At 39.6% G+C, this 19559-nt stretch overlaps 1 protein-coding gene across 1 annotated transcript in view; it reads left to right on the plus strand.

The window, feature by feature from the left end:
• Positions 1-492: 492 nt before the first annotated feature.
• Positions 493-19559, plus strand: part of LOC147153516 (semaphorin-3F-like) — a 28085-nt gene continuing 9018 nt past the window's right edge. Inside the window, exons 1-4 of the mRNA XM_086031252.1 lie at positions 493-1079; positions 7876-7982; positions 8056-8192; positions 18028-18188. Of these exons, the coding sequence (XP_085887378.1) occupies positions 8081-8192; positions 18028-18188 (273 nt within the window). The 5' untranslated portion in view covers positions 493-1079; positions 7876-7982; positions 8056-8080. The remainder of the gene's footprint in view (positions 1080-7875; positions 7983-8055; positions 8193-18027; positions 18189-19559) is intronic.

Genomic DNA, 19559 nt, shown 5'->3' on the forward strand with positions numbered 1-19559 from the left:
ACATGAAATAATTCATCAAAAAATAAGATTCAACTTGTTTAATGCCACTCCCAGTTGAAGTGTGCTCACAAATTAAACAAGAAAAAGGACAACACAGTGTTACCTTAAAATGGTGTTTATCTTAATGCTAACAAAAAAATGCAACGAGTATATTATGCAGTGTTAATATTCAAACTGTGCACAATCTTACAGTGGCAATAACAAATGTATGTAACATCTTTCTGTTTTACCTTGGTCCTGCGCTCAGTATTTTTGAAGGTGTTACTCGGTGTAAAACGTTTGAGAATCTATTACGCCTGCTTTTCAATCAGGTTCTTTTAACAAGGATGGACACATCCAGCCTTCACCCTTCCCACCCTTCTTTTGTCACGGTTGTCATGCACGCAGGAGCCAGCCACTGTGGAATCCTGGGAATTTTTTTTTTTTTTTTTTGCTTGCAAAAGTAACGGTGACCAAGAAGTGGATCACTCAGAGAACAGCCACGCATGAATATAAAACAGCAGCCCTCACTAAATTATTAACTTTTCCAATAGACAAGGTTGTTGAGGTGACATTTTGTTTTTGCAGGAGGCATGACCACTGATGCGTTCAAGTGCAGCAGCAGCAACAGCAACAGCAGCAGCAGCAGCAGCCGCAGGGACGTACGGGGTTAATCCGACCCATATGCTGCACCGGGAGGTTGGGTTGGGTTGGGTCCACCACGAAAGGGAAGGCTGAGGCTGGCTGGCAGAAGGGAGAGGACAGCGGGACTCAACATACACTCACACACACACTTTCAATACCAACACCTGCACCTGGTCGCTCCATTTCCACTCACAGAAGTCTTTCTCGTCCACAACAGCGTGACGCGGAGTCACATAATCCACGCGATGGCTTCCTAAATTTTGCCCAAAGGATTTCCTCTGTGGAGCAAAAGTCGACTAAATAGCGACTGGTTGCAGGCTTTTCTACTTTTATTCGTGCCAAGAATAATCACTGACAAAACGGATTATTTTTCCACGCGTTGAGATTTTTTCCGCCCTTGGAACGACGCGTGGGGGAATGTGGCTGTGACAACTTTGTGAATAGTGGACATCAAGGTAGGACTTTTTGAGTTTAACTTTTAACCGGCGTTTGGTTACTCTCTATGTGTATGCGTGTGCGTGTGGTTTTGGTGGACAATTTAACGTTTTTGCTTGATCGGTTCCTATTTCTGGATGGTTTGACTTGACAGGTAAACTGCGCCCATGTGCGTCAGAGCTCGTCCTTTAATTATTTGATGGGACTCCAAACCTCCCTATGGTATATTATTACAAGAGATGGCCCCAATCTGTCCTCTAGTCAACACCCAGCTGTCAAAACCACAGCAAACACACATGGAGGTCCGCATAGCGACTCACTTTATTTGTTCTCCATGTGGTGTTCTAAAAACAAAAGCTGTTTGTACATGAAGACACATTTTAGTCGAAATATAGACGTAAAACTGACATGACAGAAGAGAACAGTGACAGATTTTCATTTCAAGTTTGTGTTTCCTAGAGGTCCTTTTGAAGTGGTGATTATTTTAAAGTGGCAAGTACTATACTGTGAGTTTGTCGTCACATCATTGCCTGGAGTATTATTAGCACGCGCTCCATACGACATGGGAGCAGGAGTTCAGAACATTCGGTCATGACTCGTGAGTTTTACCCATATAGTCGATCAAGCAATGGCGTCAAAAGCTGAACCCTAACCAAGGTAGAACATTTTTGAAGGTACCACCCCCAAGTCATTGCAGCAACCTACTGTCGAGGTGTCACAATTAGTCTACAACTAATAAATTATCAAATTGATCGACAACTAATTTTGCTCATTGTTATATGGTTAGCTTAAACTTTTTTATTTATTTATTTTTTATTAATAAGGGCAGCAAGGCCCAAGCAGCACGACCATTTTCATGTGAGGAAATATTTTGGAGGACTGTTATAGAAACGAATAAAACCAAATGATTTCAAATATCACACATCATTAATTACGCTTCAGCAAGGGTCGGAGGCCGGATTCCCGCCAGTGTTACGGTGTTGGTGCGTCTTGTACTACAACATTTATAATGAGTAAAGTTCTCTGCGTAGAGTATTATTGGACATAATCTCGGGACAAAGCGTCACTTTACTTTTTTTCTGCCATTCAAAGGGTTAGGGCTGGGGTTAGTCAGCTCCTGCTGGTATGAGACTATAGGTTAGCGGTGATTGGGCTAGCTGAAGCTAGCGAGGCTAACCCTGATTCATGACCCTTTATCCAGTCAAGCATATGCTGGTTGCATTTTTTTTTTTTTGGTGTCATCACAACATCCTGTTTCTATTATGGTAGGCTTTACGGCCAGAGAATGGATCACTACACAGACAAAAAGGTTTGAGAGCAGCGACACAGGCTTTATTTCAACGAGTAGTTAAGCACAAAGAAAAGGTAACACAAAACTACAATGGCAAAATGTCGTGAGAACAATAACAAGTGATGCTAAACACTAACAAAAATTGGTGGACAAAGCCACAGCGGAAGGAAGGTAGCCGCAGAGCGGACCGAAGGACTATTTACAAAAATGGAAACATAATCACAGTAGAACTTATAGTTAAGTTCCACTGGAACAATGCGGAAATGGCAAGCAGCAAGACAACATACAAACAATACTCCGGCACCCTCCTTTCTTTGGTGCAGAGCCTAAATACTATCAACCGCTGATTGGAGACAGGTGATCTGACTAATTGCAAGTGTTGCAGCTTAGTGACTCCGCCCACACTCAACTAGGGTAGACTGTGGGTGGAGAGAACACATTAACAAATCGCCCAAAACACAGGACATGACAGTTTCTGCTTCGTTGTTTCGGTGATAAAAGTTTTTTGTTCCAAAACTTAAAATGCACTTGTCTGCTATTTGGCGGCTGAACGTTTTTGGTGACTTGTGCTGTGCTGTGCTGTTGTTGTTGTTGATTTTTTTTTTATTTAAATCAATCGATGAATTGGATAAAAGAAATAATGATAATAATTTCCAACCCTTTATTCAAAAACAGGATTATTTCAATTTGTCAGCGTAGAAAATTCACTAACATAAATTGATTATGATCCACTTACTGGTTTATTTTTTTCCAAATTAAAAGCAGATGGTACTAAATGTCTTTTTTTCCATTCAACACAAAAATCACACAGGTCAACAAAATTTTACATTTTTTTAAAATCAGAGATTCAAATAAACTGAGATGGATTTTTCTGCGCTGATTGCAAATATGCCCGTGTCTTTTTCTCTAGCACACCAGGTTTTCATAATATATAACAGAGGTGGGCCTGGTTCTGTCAGTTGTCAGCAAAATGGGCGTCCGTCAGTGACAGACTGAGAGGCCCGTCGGTATTTGATTCGACATAAAAACCCACTTCCATCAGTGCTTAGTCTGTCTTTTTTTTTTTTTTTAAGTTTCCCATCATTCGTCATTCATCAGCAATACGGGCGCCCAGTACTGACTGAATGCCCACCTCTGAATAATAATTTAACAATAATAATATGTAATATAGTAATATATTTAGAATTTTTTTATTGATTGAGGGTTAGGTTCAGCCAAATGTGGATTGTTTTTCCTGAAACGTGCATAGCTATAAATTACAACGCACGATAAAATCCGTATTGCGCAAGCTTTTATTGGTCAAACAAAATAAAAGAAAATAAATGATCTCAAAAACCTGATGTCTGCTTTCATGGAGGACTGCAGAAATCAGAGAATATTTTCTGCTGAGAGGCTGAAAATCAGAGGATTTGGACAATTTTAATTTAAACAATGGCTCTAAACGATTTAAAATAGTTCTCGATTATTTTGATAATCAATTAGTCGTTGATTCATTGTTGCACATCTACACATCATACATTTTGGTTTTGGAGGAGCCTGGTCCAGATTAATGGCATTTCCATTCATTTCAGTGGGGAAAGATGATTTTAGTTAAGGTATGTTTTATTTTATGAACTATAACATCCAGTAACTCCTATATTCTAAAACACAAATATTGTCTTGTATTTGCATAAAATGAAAAAATATGGTCACAATACCAAAAAATGGTCAACTGTTGTGTATCATTGAACAAAAACGTAATTGGAAAGTAGAAATTGGTATTTTTACATTTACTGAAGTGGTGCCATACACCAAAGTCTTACACCGCTGCTACATTTTTTTTTTTTTCACAATCAAATCACCGGTCAGGGTATTGTTATAAGGCAATATACTGTGTGGTATGATGATTTACAGTTTAAACAATAGATACTTTCAATTACTCACAGATGTTCACTATTTGCGTCAGGATTTGGTGCCTAACCTCTGTCATACACTCGTGTGAGTTGTTTGAATTTTATTGGTAAGATTCAAATTGTCGTCAAACGTTTGCTAAAAGGCGTGCGTGGAGCGCCTCGGTGGGCCTCGGCCCCACGGATTTCACGAGCGAGAAATGCCCGCGGGATGGCTTATCGGCCCAGCAAACAGGGAGACAATTTAATGGACTCAGCTTTTAGTATTCATAATTTAGATGGGATACTCTCCGGCAAAGTGCAGCTACATAATGAATGCTTGAGTTAAAGTCTTGGTTTCAACACCCGAGAAAGTGTGAGAAATAGTCGGTGCGGGGGCTCCCAGCATCTTTGAACTGTCACCTCGGTGCCGCGTCGGCTCGCAGCAGTCTTGCGCTGATGCAGCGAGGCAAAGAGAAGAGCCGATGGCCGTCTTGTTTCACTTGAAGTTTACTAGTCAGAAAACTAAATGTAAAAAGAAAAAAAAAACATTTTGTATTCCTTTAGGGATGCTAGCTAAATACTAGCACATAATAGAACCCGCCATTGGTGGCTAACACGTAGCATCAATAGGAGCGGTTTTATGACCTTCAAGAAGTAGATATTTGAACATAAACGGTGGAGCAACAACAGACAATATAACAATAGTATATATTTTTTATTATCTGCAAAAAATATATATATTACTGAAGCTTACAGATTGTAGGTGTGACCGTATTTTTGCACATTATCTATGTATATTATACTGCCCCGGCTGGCCAAGGCACACCAGAACTAGCAGCGCACTGTCAATGGGCGTTGAAGCATGAAATCATGATGTATGAATTCTTTACATTCTGTTTAATTATGTTATCACTGTATGTTTTTACAATTGTATTTGTACAGACCCCTTGAAATTTTCCACTTTTTGTGTAATCGCAGCAATTGCAGCCATTTGCCAAAATCAAAATTCAAAAATCAAATTTTAATTCCCATTAATGTACACTCAGCACCCCATCTTGATAGAAGAAAACAAAAATGTAGAATTTTTGGCTTATTCATGAGAAAATAAAAACTGAACTATCATCTGGTCATAAGTATTCATTCAGACCCTTTGCAAAAAACCTTCATATTTAACTCATATGCTGTTGATTTCTTCTGATCTTCCTTGAGATGGTTCTGCTCCTTTACTGCAATCCAGCTGTGTTTAATTAACTGATTGGACTTGATTAGGAAAGCACACACCTGCCTATAAAAGATACAGCAGACAGTGCATCTCAGAGCAAATGAGAATCATGAAGTCGAAGGAACTGTCCAAGGAGCTCAGAGACAGATATTGTGGCAAGGCACAGATCTGGCCAAGGTTACAAAAGAATTTCTGCAACGCTCAAGGTTCCTAAGAGCACAGTGGCCTCCATAATCCTCAAATTGAAGAAGTTTGGGATGACCACAACTCTTCCTCGACCTGGCCGTCCAGCCAAACAGAGCAATCGTGGGAGAAGAGCCTTGGTGAGAGAGGTGAAGAAGAACCGAAAGATGGGAGAAAGTTACACAAAGTCAACCATCACTGCAGCGCTCCAGCGGTCGGGGCTTTATGGCAGAGAAGCCAGACGGAAGCCTCGGCCGCATAGAGTTTGCCGAAAAACACATGGACTCCCAGACTATGAGAAATAAGATTCTCTGGTCTGATGAGACCAAAATTTAACGTTTTGGTGTTAATTCTAATATGTGTGGAGTAAAAAAAACAAGCACTGCTCATCACCTGCCCAAAACAATTGCTACAGTGAAACATGGTGGTGGGAGGGAGCATCATGTTGTGGGGATGTTTTTCAACTGCAGGGACAGGACAACTGGTTGCAATTGAAGGAAAGATGAATGCGGCCATGTACAGAGATACCCCGGAGGAAAAACCTCTTCCAGAGTGCTCAGGACCTCAGACTGGGCCCAAGGTTCACCTTTCAAAAGGACATTGACAGCTAAAATAACAAAGGAGCGGCTTCAGAACAACTCTGTGACTGTTTTTGACTGGCCAACCAGAGATCTGACCTAAACCTGATTGAGCATCTCTGGAGAGACCTGAAAATGGCTGTCCATCAATGTTCACCATCCAACCTGACAGAACTGGAGAGGATCTGCAAGGAAGAATGGCAGAAGATCCCCAAATCCAGGTGTGAAAAACTTGTTGCATCATTCCCAAGACGAGTCATTGCTGTACTAGCTCAAAAGGGTGCGTCTACTCAATAAAATGCGTCAGGATCTGAATACTTATGACCATGTGATATTTCAGTTTTTCTTTTTTAATAAATTTGCAAAAATGTCAGCATTTCTGATTTTTTTTTTCTGTCAAGATGGGCTGCTGAGTGTACATTGAGAAATAAAATGAAGGTTTTTTTTTATTCTGGCAGATGACTGCAATGACAGAGTGAAAAATACTTTCTGTACCCACTGTATATACGTATGTAATTGCTGTCGTGTGGAATCTTCATACACTCTAAAAACAGTTGGGTTAAAAATAACACAATTTGGAGTAAAAAAATGTACTGATCCACTACTTGGGTCAACTTGACCCAAATTTGTAGTTTTGTACAGTCCTATCAAAATCCAAAACAACAGAGTGTATTATCAAAATTACAGATTGTTTGAGTTCCCAGACACCACTTCGTTCAAGTTCTATTATACCTTATATACAGAGATGGGCATTCCGTCCCAGGGATGGACGCCCATTTTGGGGGATGGAGGATGAGAATTATTTTTTTAAATCACGGACTAAGCAAGGACGGAAGTTGGTTTTCGTCCGTCCCTGTAATCGTCCCTAACCAAGTCAAGTGCCGACTGACGTGCTGTCTTGGGTTCTTTTAAAGACCACTGTTCTCTTCTGCGATACCACACTCACAGGCATAATCTGCCCTCTAGTGGTTCAACACTTGTAATACCTTGGATTACGCCGCAGGACGCCTATTTTACTGACAAGGAAAAAGGTGGATATCAATTTTGTTTTGTTAACCCTACTGTTATCCTTACCTACATTTAGTACATACCCGTATCCATTTCCATGTGAAGTATGTCCTTGTTTGAGACCTCTCTAGAGCATAAAAACCTCTCCAAACTGTCATTCATGCTCATGCCAGCGCCACAGTACACTTAAAGGGAAGTCAACCAAAACACATTTTTTTCAAGAATACGTTCCCAGCAGGCCCACTTGTTGAAACACGACATTCCGATTAATATTGCGTTTGTGGAATATGAGTTAAACAGCAAAATCCACTCGTTTTTAACCATCCCCGGGGGCGGCCATTTTGTCACTTCTGTCGACTGAAAATGACATCACAACTGCTCAGGGCTCAGGTAACGACCAATCACGGCTCACTTGTTTTCTGAAGATGAGCCGTGATTGGTCAGACATTTCCATTCAATGGGTAAGGATGATCTGAGATGCAAGTGTTTTGTGTTACAAGTGCGGTCGTGGATCAAATTCAGCCCGCATCTCAAGGCATCACAGTATGCTGTAGAATGAACATTTTCCACCAATCTGTGCTTGGAGACACGATTATGCAGTCTTGACACACACCTCACTACATTTACTCTTTAAATAAATAATGGGGCTGTCATACTTTCCAGCGCAGGTGTGAAGATTTGGACTGCGCTGTGCGTCTCGCCTTATTGGACAGCTGCAGGCCAAACTTCTGATCAGAGGCTTCAAAGGGAGCGCAAGAGAGAGAGAGAGTGTGCGTCTTTTTCTGTCTCTTATTCCTCATGGGGCACGCTATAATAATCAGTCTTTTTTTTGTTGTTGTCCAGATTTAGATCTGTGTGGGCTACCTGTATGCCTGTTACCATGACAACATCTGGAGCCCAACTCCTCCTGGTGGCCTTGTGTGTTTACAGAGGCCTGAGTCTGCAGCAGTCGGCGCCGCGGGTTCGCCTCTCCTTCAAAGGTGAGCCGGAACGCTCGGCCGTCTTTTTTTTTTTTTTTTCTGCACTTGCACAGACCTGCGCGCGTCAGGGTTGGCTTCCTCTTCATGCGTACAGTATATAAAGAGCGTGTTTCCTGCCACATGTCGAAAGAGTGCAAGAGTGGAAACAAAAGGTGGATATTACGTGTGTTTTTCAACTGGCAGGGCTGTTGGTGAAAACGGAGCCAGTCCACACCCTGAAACTCACACGCACTTAAGTCACACTCGTCATTCCTTCAGCGCTTGGACATCCGACGTGATGACGCCCGTTCAGCAATAGCGGATACCAGCGCTTATGCGTGGAACACACATTAGGATTTTTCAAATCTTAAAAGATTTTGTTTATCCGTGACAGACCCCACACATGAAGATCAAAAATCAGGCATTAAACTGTTTGGGTTGTATTGTGTGTGGTCTGCTTCGATTATCTCAATGCAGAGCACCCCACACATTAAGATTCTGTTTCTACCAACAATCTCGGAACAAGTCCTGAATATGCGCAGATATTACCAGAGTGATTCTGAAAAATGACCGAAGGCGGGAGCATTGTAAACTGGCGATGCAGTTGAAAAAGACTTGCTTTAAAAAATATCTTCTTGCCATCTGTGTGGAGTTTGCATTTTCTTCCCGTGCCTGCGTGGGTTTTCTCCAGGTACTCTGCTTTCCTCCCACATTCCAAAAACATGCATGGTAAGTTGATTGGACTGTCTAAATTGCCCCTAGGTGTGATTGTGAGTGTGAATGTTTGTTTGTCTCTGTGCGCCCTGCGATTGGCTGGCAACCAATTCAGTGTGTCCCTCGCCGACTGCCCGAAGTCAGCTGGGATAGGCTCCAGCACGCCCCGCGACCCTTGTGGGGAGAAGCGCTTCGGATAATGGATGGATGGATATACATACTGTACATGTATGTATGTTATATGTTTGTATTAGTGCTGTCAAGCGATTAATTTTTTAAAAACTATTTAGTTCCATAATTGATCCCGATTAATCGTATTTTTCAACATTTTTTTTTGCAAAGCTTGGAACCGATATTTACTTGAGTAAAATCTTGAAATTAATGTGGAAAAAAATTAAAAGTATATTTTGATTCAATGACTGTTCTATTAGCTTTTTTTGATCCTTGAATACGATTCTTTTCCTGTAAAATACAACTGTTGAACGATACACCATAGACGTACAACTAATATGGTATTTGAATTGGGCTTTGCAAAGTACACAAATTGTTTTGTATTTCTCCAATGAGCCGTTGAGCAACTTTTTAAAGTAAAACTAAGTAAAAGTCAGTCTTTGCCACAGGGACTCTCCTCTAAGTTTGGCTGCAAAGTGAGCAGAGGTCAGCTGCCACAGGAAGTAAATAAAACTGAGTTAACTGAGCTAATTTTTGTTAACGCTTTATAAAATTTAAATTCATCTCCAGAGTTAACGCTTTAACCTTGACAGCCCTAGTTGTTATGTATATTGATATTATATGGAGCATCGCACCAAATCAGTGCCAATTGTTTTTTGTAATATTCTCAAAATAAAGTCAAAGTCCTATATATTTTTTTCCTCTTTTTTCAAGCCCTAAATTTGTTGATATACATATTGAACAACAAAAATGTGTATTGTTGTGCATCTCAGAACTTGTTTTATCATGTCAGTTTTTGTACTGAAACTCTTAATGTTTTTTTTAGCATAAAATTAGCAAATACAGGCACTATAGCATAACGTTTACGCTAATTGAATGTTAACTTTAAACACAATACATATCATATATTGTATGTATTTTCATGTAATTGCATGGGGACGCAAATGGCACAATTTTGGTTGATTGAAGTATTAGCATAGAATGAGGGATTCCTCTGTTTTATACATTTGACGTCGTTGTTGGGTACGTGCGCGACTTCTCTTATCGAGAAACGACACTGCTGATTCATGACCTCGTTAAATGCAACCAGTGGGAACAAGCTTGCTGGTCGTCACTTAATAAGTTACACTCGTTGAACTTCTATTTTAGTTATGTTATGTCATTTGGACTTGTCACAATTGCTAACCTGTACGTCGCGCTCTCAGCTGTCACAACTCTTTGATGATTACCGAGGAGACTTCGATGTATCAGGCAGGGCAGACTTATTTAAGGAGCAGATTTTTCGGCTTGCTTGTGAGTTAGGGTTTATAACTAAGGTTTCAAGCTAGTCGAAAGGTTTCAAGACATGGTTGGGTATTCAAGTGAGGGTTTCAAACAAGGGTTAGGCTTTTGAGAGTGACATAGTTATTGTTTAAAACATGAGCGCTTTAAGCAAAGGTTAGGTTTTTAAATTAGTGTTACAAGCCAGTTGCAGGGTTTCAAGATGCGTTCAGGGTTTTAAATTATGGTTTTAATATATGATTAGGGTTTCAAACCAGGGTTAGGGTTTTGAATTAGGGTCTTGATCCTAAATTAGTGTTTCAAATTAGGGTTTTAAGAAAAGATTATGTTTCAAGACCAAGTTTAGGTTTCAAATTAGGGTTCCAAGCCCAAGTCAGGGTTTCAAATTGGGGTGTCAAGCAAATGTTATGGTATCAAATTAGGATGTCAAACCTGAGTTAGGGTTTCAGATTTGGGTTTAAGTCAATTTGTAGTATTTCAAGACATGGTTAGGGTTTTGAAATTCGGCTTCAAGACATGATTAAGGTTTCATGCCATGGTTAGGGTTTCAAATTAGGGTTTCAAGCCTGATCTTGGTGTCTAGTGTTTTGTGGTCTTGTGAGTTACTCTGTGATTTCCCACCACTAGTGCTAACTTGACACAAGATGTGTCCTGGCTGGTCCACCAACATTATTGACCACAAGAGGAGATGACATGGTGTCGCCATGGCAACAATGAGATTCTTTTTAATCCAAGCCAGTGCGCCATCCATGCAATGATTTCTGATTAACACCTTGTAGTGCTTGACTCAGCTGGGATCCAAACAGTGGAGGAGCATTTTTGTTGTTACACTAACATGTTTTCCCTTCATCTGGCACACTCGCACATGTCGCGCCACCTCGTAAAAGTAAATACAAATTCCGGGAATGAGAATTATGACATTCTTCAGCATTGAAGCTGTTTTTTGTCTCGTTCTGTAACATCTGAGTGAGTGATGTTAAAACACAGAATTCGTCAGATGATTTGACATTTAGCAGTTGCTCATGGCTCCGGTAACGGCCAATCACGGCTCACCTGTTTTCTGAAGCTGAGCCATGATTTGTCATTACCTGAGCCCTGAGCAATTGTGATGTTATTTTCAGTCGACGACAAGTGGTGAAATGGCCTCCCCTTTGATGGACAAAAATGTGTAGCTTTTAATGCTTAACTCATATTCCACTAATGCAATATTAAAGAGACACTGGGATTATCTTAACATTGGCACTTATGTACCGTATTTTCTGGACTATACGTCGCTCCGGACTACAAGTCGCACCAGTCATAAGATGCATAATACAGAAAAAAAAAAAAAATATATATATATATATATATATATATATATATATATAAGTCACACTGGAGTATAAGTCGCCCCCCTCCGCCACCCCCTCTCGGAATCCAAGTAAAGCAAATAAATGTGCCCATATAAATCAAATTAATAAAATTGTGCACATCATTTCCACCGAGCTATGATGGTAACATTTAGCTAACATCCACACATGTAGCATTACAAGAAAGTTACGGTAAGATAACTTTAAACTCACCAAAACGGTTGTAGATCGATTAAATAAGTATTTTATTTATCGACGACCATGTAGAATGTTTCCAAGTCTCCAAGAGTATTTTTGTATTCGGTCGTAATTATCTGTTCTCTCCTCTGCTCTCGTGCGTGCGTGTGTGTGAGTGGCTGGCGGATGATGCAAGACCATGCATGCACGGCCAGGCACGGCGCCTTTTAAAGGAACAGTACACTATTTTGTATAGATGGATTGATAGACAGTCAAATTGTCTTTTTATCATACTATTTTAATTACTTATTTAACACAATATTAGATTTTAACCGTTTAAATTATTCATGCATTTTAATAGCTTTTAGGATTTATTTTCATGCTTCTTTATGTGGGTTATAATAACATAGAACATTTTCCTCTTAAGTAAATGTTTGACTTCCCTCTTTAAGCATTTTTTTCAAGTATGTGAATTGAGACTCAAACAATAATAATTGCTATAAATGCAAGAAAACATCAGTCATCACTTCTTAAGAGATGTTTATGGGCCCGCAGGCAGTTCATGGCGTTTGCCTAATGCTAAGTCCGCCCCCGCCTAACACGCACGACACGAGGGCACGTCCACAACATCTGAGAGGTGTTCACTTATTAGCTTGTTGCTTTGGTAGCCTCATTCCCTAACCGCACTGACCCTTCCCCCTAATACTAAACAAAAAGGCGAAAAGTTGGATTTAGTCCAAATGTTTTCTGCGACTCCAAGGATTTATTGTCCATTGTTTGCCACAGCGAGCCTCTTTGTTCCTGGAGGCGCCCGCGGAGGAGGTTGCGGTGCCTGCGAGGGCCCATGTGACTCCTATGAGCTGGGCCAAGTGACACCCCAAGGCCTTGTTCACTCTCTTGTTTCTGTTGAACGGGAGGCACGCGGGGTGGAATTAGTCTGCGTTGCTCAAGAGCAAAACGTGCCACGTAATGGAAGTCGGAGAGCCGTGTCCGAACGCATCATTAGCGGCCGTCGTCTGTTGTAACCAGAGAGCTTGGAATGACACAGTTGTAGTGTCATACTTGAATAATACTTGTGTGCCCTTCCCAGTGTTTCCCTATCAGTGTCAGAATGCTGTCGGGGCTTCTCTGGATGTTTACCCGATGATGGCAGGACATTGTTGGCTATTTTCAGAGACGTGTATAGGGGTGTGGCATTCACATTCTAGCCCTTGAATGAATCCACTTGCGCTCATCCTGTGTTTACCTCGTCCCAACTCAAAGACGGCATCCCGGAGATCCGATTGCACGGCCTATTTTGGTCGCACTTTGCCTACATCCTGTTTAATGTTGACCCCCGCAAAGGAAGACGGTGGCCACTTTGATGTAAATAAAGATTGAGCGTCATCCGCAATCCCCGTAAGCCAGCTTCTGAGGCTCATTTGTGACCATTTGTCGTGACATAAGCCAGCCAAATATGGTGCACTCATATGGCGGGGCACTGTCGTAGCTGGGCTGTATTTCACAAGGGTTTTGAAATCAGAGGGGCCCGACATTGCACATGCGAACAGAGGACAGAAAAAAAGCCAAAAAAGTAAGGAATAAGTCAGCCAAGAATAGACCATGACCAACGCTATGTCATCTACGCCGTTGCCCCCTTAACAGGCTTCAAAACTCACCAAATTTTGCACGCACATCAGGAATGGGTGAAATTGCCATCCCATTAAAAAAAACAAACCCCAATTTGCACTCTAGCACCCCTTAAGAAAAAAAAACACAGATAAAACTGGTCAATATAAAGATTAAACTCCGTTTTAAACATAATGTGCTTAGGAGGGCCGGGCGATATTCTGAAAAACCGTCCCAATCTAAATATTTCATATCAGTCAATATTGATAATTATTGATTGTTTTAACATATTTTTAAAAAATAACAGTTAATTGTTTTTGTGTACATTGTTATTTAGCGTAATGTGCAGTTTCTACTCCACCAGTGGATTGTAAATGCTTATTTGCATTAGGTGCTACCCCAAAGCAGTACTACTGATACACATACATTGGCCTTCATTCAATGTTCATACAATGTAAGTGAACTAATACTCTCTTACAGTGCATACATTATCGTTGACTAACCGTCTTAGGACTACTTTATCTTTTTAGCGGACGCATTATTGCCATAGTTCATTTATATTTTACTTGGTTGATTTTAACTTGAGTGCGATGCAGAGGGTCGGATATGGCTAACTGGCGCTAGCATGTCAAAAACAGAGAACTCCTTTACTTGTACATCACGTCTCCATTTGGATGTGTTTAATCGGCTTTTCATGCACAATATCGTTTTATTGTAAGAGTTACACTGAGTCGACTGGTCATTTATTTGAACGGAGTTACGCCGCTCACTCGCCGCAAGTAGGGCGCACAGCTGCTGGGCTCCGTTGGGTTAGCTGCTGCTTCTTCATGGGTTTAAATGCTTCTTCTTCGTTGGTTTCACTTCTCCGTGTTTGGAGACGGTTGCATGCTGCCGACATCATGCATCATGCCGCGATCGGGTTTGTTTTCAATTTTTTTTCTAGCGATCAATCATTTCAAAGAAAGACATTTCGTTTAGTTCTGACGAAAGGGCAGTCAGTCACTCTGCAATAGAGAATTTATGTCCAAAATAAAACACAAACAACTTACCCTGAATTGAGTTTAGGATTCATTTGTAATAAACAAAACAAAACCCTGGAAGGGGGATTCCTCCATCTGTGGTCCCTTCTCAAGGTTTCTCATTTTTCCCCAGATGGGTTTTTTTTAGTTTTTCCTTGGCCCTGCTGGGGGTTATGATCAGGGGATGTTGTTAATATATTGTCAGCTATGGGCATGTGAAGCCCTTTGAGACTTTCTTGTGATTAAGGGCAATATAAATAAATTTGACTTGACTTGACTTGACAAAACTGTCAACTGAGTTTTAGTTTTTGTTCAAAATAAATTCAAGTGCAAAATAATACATTTTGAGTAAACCAATACTGTTAAGTGTTGAGCATAACACTATGAAGTTAGCAAATGTACAATATAAATGAGTAAGTAAATGCTCTATGTTGCCTGTGCCTTTGCTGTATTCAACACCAAAAATATACCATATTAATGCACAAAATAATACTATATCATGATAATAATTCTATTTTTCTCAATCGATGAAAGCTGGCTAATGTGTAACATTAGGATGGAGAAAGTCATCATACCACCCAAAATGAGTTAATGTTTGCGCCAGAGTGTTGGTAACAGCACACTAACAATGCACTCTAATGAACATAAACATTTCAAAACTTTTTTTTAATCATTGTGACCTATAAAAAAAGCAGAGGTGGGCATTCCGTCAGACTGATTTGGGCAATTGTTTTGCTGAAGATTGACGAGTGACTGGACACTTTTTAAAAATGACGGACTAAGCACTGAAGTGGATTTACATCCATCAGCATGATTGTCACTAACAGGCGCCCGTCAGAGACGGTCAGTTCGTCTCTGACGCTTGTTTTGCTGACGTTTTTTGGAGGGGTGACGGTGGGGGGGGGGGACTGACGGACCAACTGACGGACCAACAGACTTCTGATGGACTAACTGATGGACTGGCCAATTGACGATTACAATTCGGTTCATCGCGAAAAATGACGGATGTGTACCCAGGTCGTTGACGGATGACTAATGACGGACCAGCAAAATTGAGTAAAATACCCACCTCTGAAAAAGAGTTCAACTTTCCAAGAGGGGAAATGAAAATAAGCAACTGAAATAATGTGGTTGCACAAGTGAGCACACCTCTTCAAAACTGGGGACGTTCATTCGTTTAGAATGAATCAATCCCACTCAAACTCAGGTAAATAGGAGTCATCACATACGGTACTTGCCACCCTTTAAAATAACTCTGATTAACACCTAATCAACCTTGGTTCACTGGACCGTAACGGAATCTCCCAAACACGTTTGGGAAAATCAGACCACATTATGCTCACTAAACATAACTACAGTACTACATAAACATAAATCTCACAACCCAGGAAGATCAAGTCTAATTCTGATGTGATTAAACAGGAACTATGACGCCTAACCGCAAGCACACTCAACAGTCTCATTAGTGAATATTAGTGTAAGATACAGAAGAGTACCATATATTTTCTGTGTTCTTTTTAAAATTGTATTTCAAATGCCACGGTGAATTGTTGAACGGAAGCGTGCAACCAAATCTCACAGTGTGCATTTCTCTCACAGCAGATGAAAATGGTTCAATCAGAGTGTTCAGGATAAGAAAGAAAAATGCTGAATACATTTTCCAGGAGCATGTCTTAACAGGTTCTGCTCGGCTGAGCACAATCCTGATCTTAAGAATTTGCCACGCTGACCGGCGTTCCTTAAGGGACTTGCTTTTTTCACATACCTCCAGTGGGCATGTGGTGCCTTCAGCTCAATCACACAGTCAGGACACATGAAATATTCACATCCTAAAAGCAAATATGTTTCTTAAAATGCTCCAAGTTGAGTTATATTTAATCAGCGGCATGCATTTCCCAGAGAACAAGTGAGAAGGCTGTTGTTTCAGGGGCTGTGCGTTCATCCAAGCCTGTCATGGAACATGTTAGAGATATTTGGATTACACTGAGCAACCTTTGCTCGGTTATTAAAATAACACTTTGAAAATCATGCTGATGCTACCGCAATTTGTAATCATCATTAGACTTTTCATCAGTCATATAATCAGTGTTGCCACGGTTACCCTGAAAAAGCAATCAGAGTTTGAATTACTTCTTTAAAAAGTAACTTTACTAATTACTTGATTTTGAAAATTATTCAGTTGGATTACAAGCTACTGTATAGTATTAGTTACATTCCACAGATGAATAAGGCACAGTAACCAGTAAAAATACATGTTATCAGACAGAATTTAAAGGTGGATATAAGTCTGATTTCGAGACATAAATCATAGCACTCACTAAACTAATGTAGCACATGCTAACACATAACACGTACTTAACTTTAAGAAATTGTACACACACGAAATGGCAACATCAACTTAATTCTCAGGGACACACACTCCGGGAGAAGTACTATCTACCATCTTCGGTAAAGTACGTGAAATAGACCTACTTCTAGCTCTAGATCATCAATAACTGTGCCACTATCAAAATTGTAAGTAAAGCTCTCCAACCGCAATCTGTCTTTCCCAGTTGCTTTACTGTGATGTCATTCGAGCTACGGATGAGCCATGCCAAATTTTCTTCATCCACGGCTGTCACAATTAATCCATTAATTGACAACTAATCAAAAATCCAATTAGCCAACAACTATTTTGATAATCAATTAATTGTTTAAAGCTATCGTTTAACTTAAAATAATGCAAATCCTTTGTTTTCAGCCTTTCAGCAATAGATATTCTGTGACTTATGTAGTCCTTCATGAAACTGACATGTTACGGAGCAAACAAGTACCGGGAACTGAATCCTAATCAATTTATAGGCAAAAAATAACCTGTTTAATGTATTAATAAAATTATGGTTATTTGTAGCAGTAGTATGATTAACCTGTTATTGACATGTACTGTAGTTGAACCTGAAGAAGCCCCAGAAGTGGTTAGCAAATCAGCCTTTCATTCGTATTAATCAGTAGCCCAAGAAGTACTGTTGCTCTCAATTTCAAAAAGTTTGGCGAGTACGTCACTCCCTCTGGTGTGCTATTCCTTCTTTGTTATTTGGTTTTGTTTCATCATTAAATAATACCAAATAAACAATAACTGGTTAATGAACAGTGGGAAAAAAATATATATTTTGCAATAAACTTTAAAAACACATACTTTTCTGATTGATTAAATAATTGATAAAACGATTCTATTATGACGGGAAAATTTTCATCTCAATTATGTCACTTTGCATGTACCACATTGACATTCCTTTCTGCTATATTTTTTTGCTCTTATTTTTTTCCCCCCAATTTCTTATTGTTTTATATAATGGGGAAAAAATATTGGTTTTGTTTTTTTTATTCTGTACACTGGGTCACAGTGATCCATGAACATCGTTCATGTGACACAAGTATTCAAGTAAACTACACTTTACAACTGAAGGGACGCCAGAGATAAATAATAAAATGACCTGTGTTTTCAGTTTTCAGTAGATAAGGAAGTAGAAGCAAGTAACGGCAACACTTCTTTCGCAGAACTGATGGACACGCGGGCAGCGCGACCCTTCAGTTTCTCCTTCAACACCAGCGACTACCGAATTCTCTTGATGGATCAGGACCAGGGCCGCCTGTACCTGGGCAGCAGAGAATACCTGGTGGCTCTGGACATGCACAATGTCAACAAAGAGCCACTAATAGTACGCATGCACGCACACAAGCACACGCACACACAGATTAAATTGATTTATTGATTAAAACAAAATAAAATAAAAAAATGTTTCGCTTTGAGTTCAACTTTAGTATTCCGAGTCAATTTAAAATCCTCTTTTTCTTCTTGATTTGTTTTGACAGTCAGGAAGAGTTTGCTACTGCTTGCTACTGACACTTACTGGCAAACTAGGGACAAACAAAGACAATTAAACATTGTATATTTAAAAACAACCACTTAACTTAGCCTCACAGTCCACTATGTCACATTATATGTTGCTAACATATCATGGAAAACACCATTAACAAGCTAACACATAGCATTGATAGTTGCGGTGCTCTAACCCTTTGAGCAATTGATATGATTTATCCTCTGTGAAAAACAGCTAATATTATTCCGGTTTACTGTATCACTGACGGTAGCCATGAACCTCTTCTTCATATGTAGCTGTATGACTGTGCTGTACTGCCCCCGGTGGCCATTTTGTGCTTACCACAAAAGTAATAAGAATAAATCATGATGCACAAACATTTAATTCTTTCATTTCATGACTATAATATATATATATATATATATATATATATATATATATATATATATATATATATATATATATATATATATATATATATATATATATATATATATATATATATATATATGTAATTTACACAATATTATAGAGTGCTATTTACTTATTAAAAAAACCCAACACATTTACTTGGGTTCTCAAGGCACCACTGCACAGTGTGAGTCGTAATTAACACCTAGTTGGCCTAATAGCACATTTGCCGAAGTCATATTTAAATGATTTCGGAAAACAAAAACAAAAAAACAAACAGCACGAGTCCAGTCGTCTCAACCTTTGTGGATTACCATCACCTGGATGACTGAAAATCTAACAGGCATAAAGACAAAAGAACAACATTTTTAGCGAGCGCACTGCTATGTTTTTATTGCTATTGTGACAGAAAATGAAAAATGATTTCGGCTATTTCGCTATTAGGAGGCTAACGAGTTGTAAAATCATACTGCATAAACCCATCTTTAAACTAACTGAAGTGAAACAACTTGTCTACATTTTTTGGCAACAGTGTAACCTCAGTGAAGTGTGTGATAACTTCAGGCACTTCTGATTTATGATTTTAAACTTTATGTTTAAAGATCCTACAATGCTTTGCACTGTTCATGATTAAAGTAATTGCCATCACACAAAATTACCATGTAGTCATGGGAACATTTCAGTTATTTAAATTGTTTGTTGTTGGTATTCAAGTGCACAGTGCATTCCTTCCCTCACAAAGTGTTTTTGTTCCGAAAGCATACCTTGCATTAAACATTTTTTTTGAAGCCTTGCTTG

This window comes from Filicampus tigris, chromosome 1 (genome assembly GCF_054856515.1).
Source record: "Filicampus tigris isolate MCC_2025a chromosome 1, RoL_Ftig_1.0, whole genome shotgun sequence".
NCBI lineage: Eukaryota > Metazoa > Chordata > Actinopteri > Syngnathiformes > Syngnathidae > Filicampus > Filicampus tigris.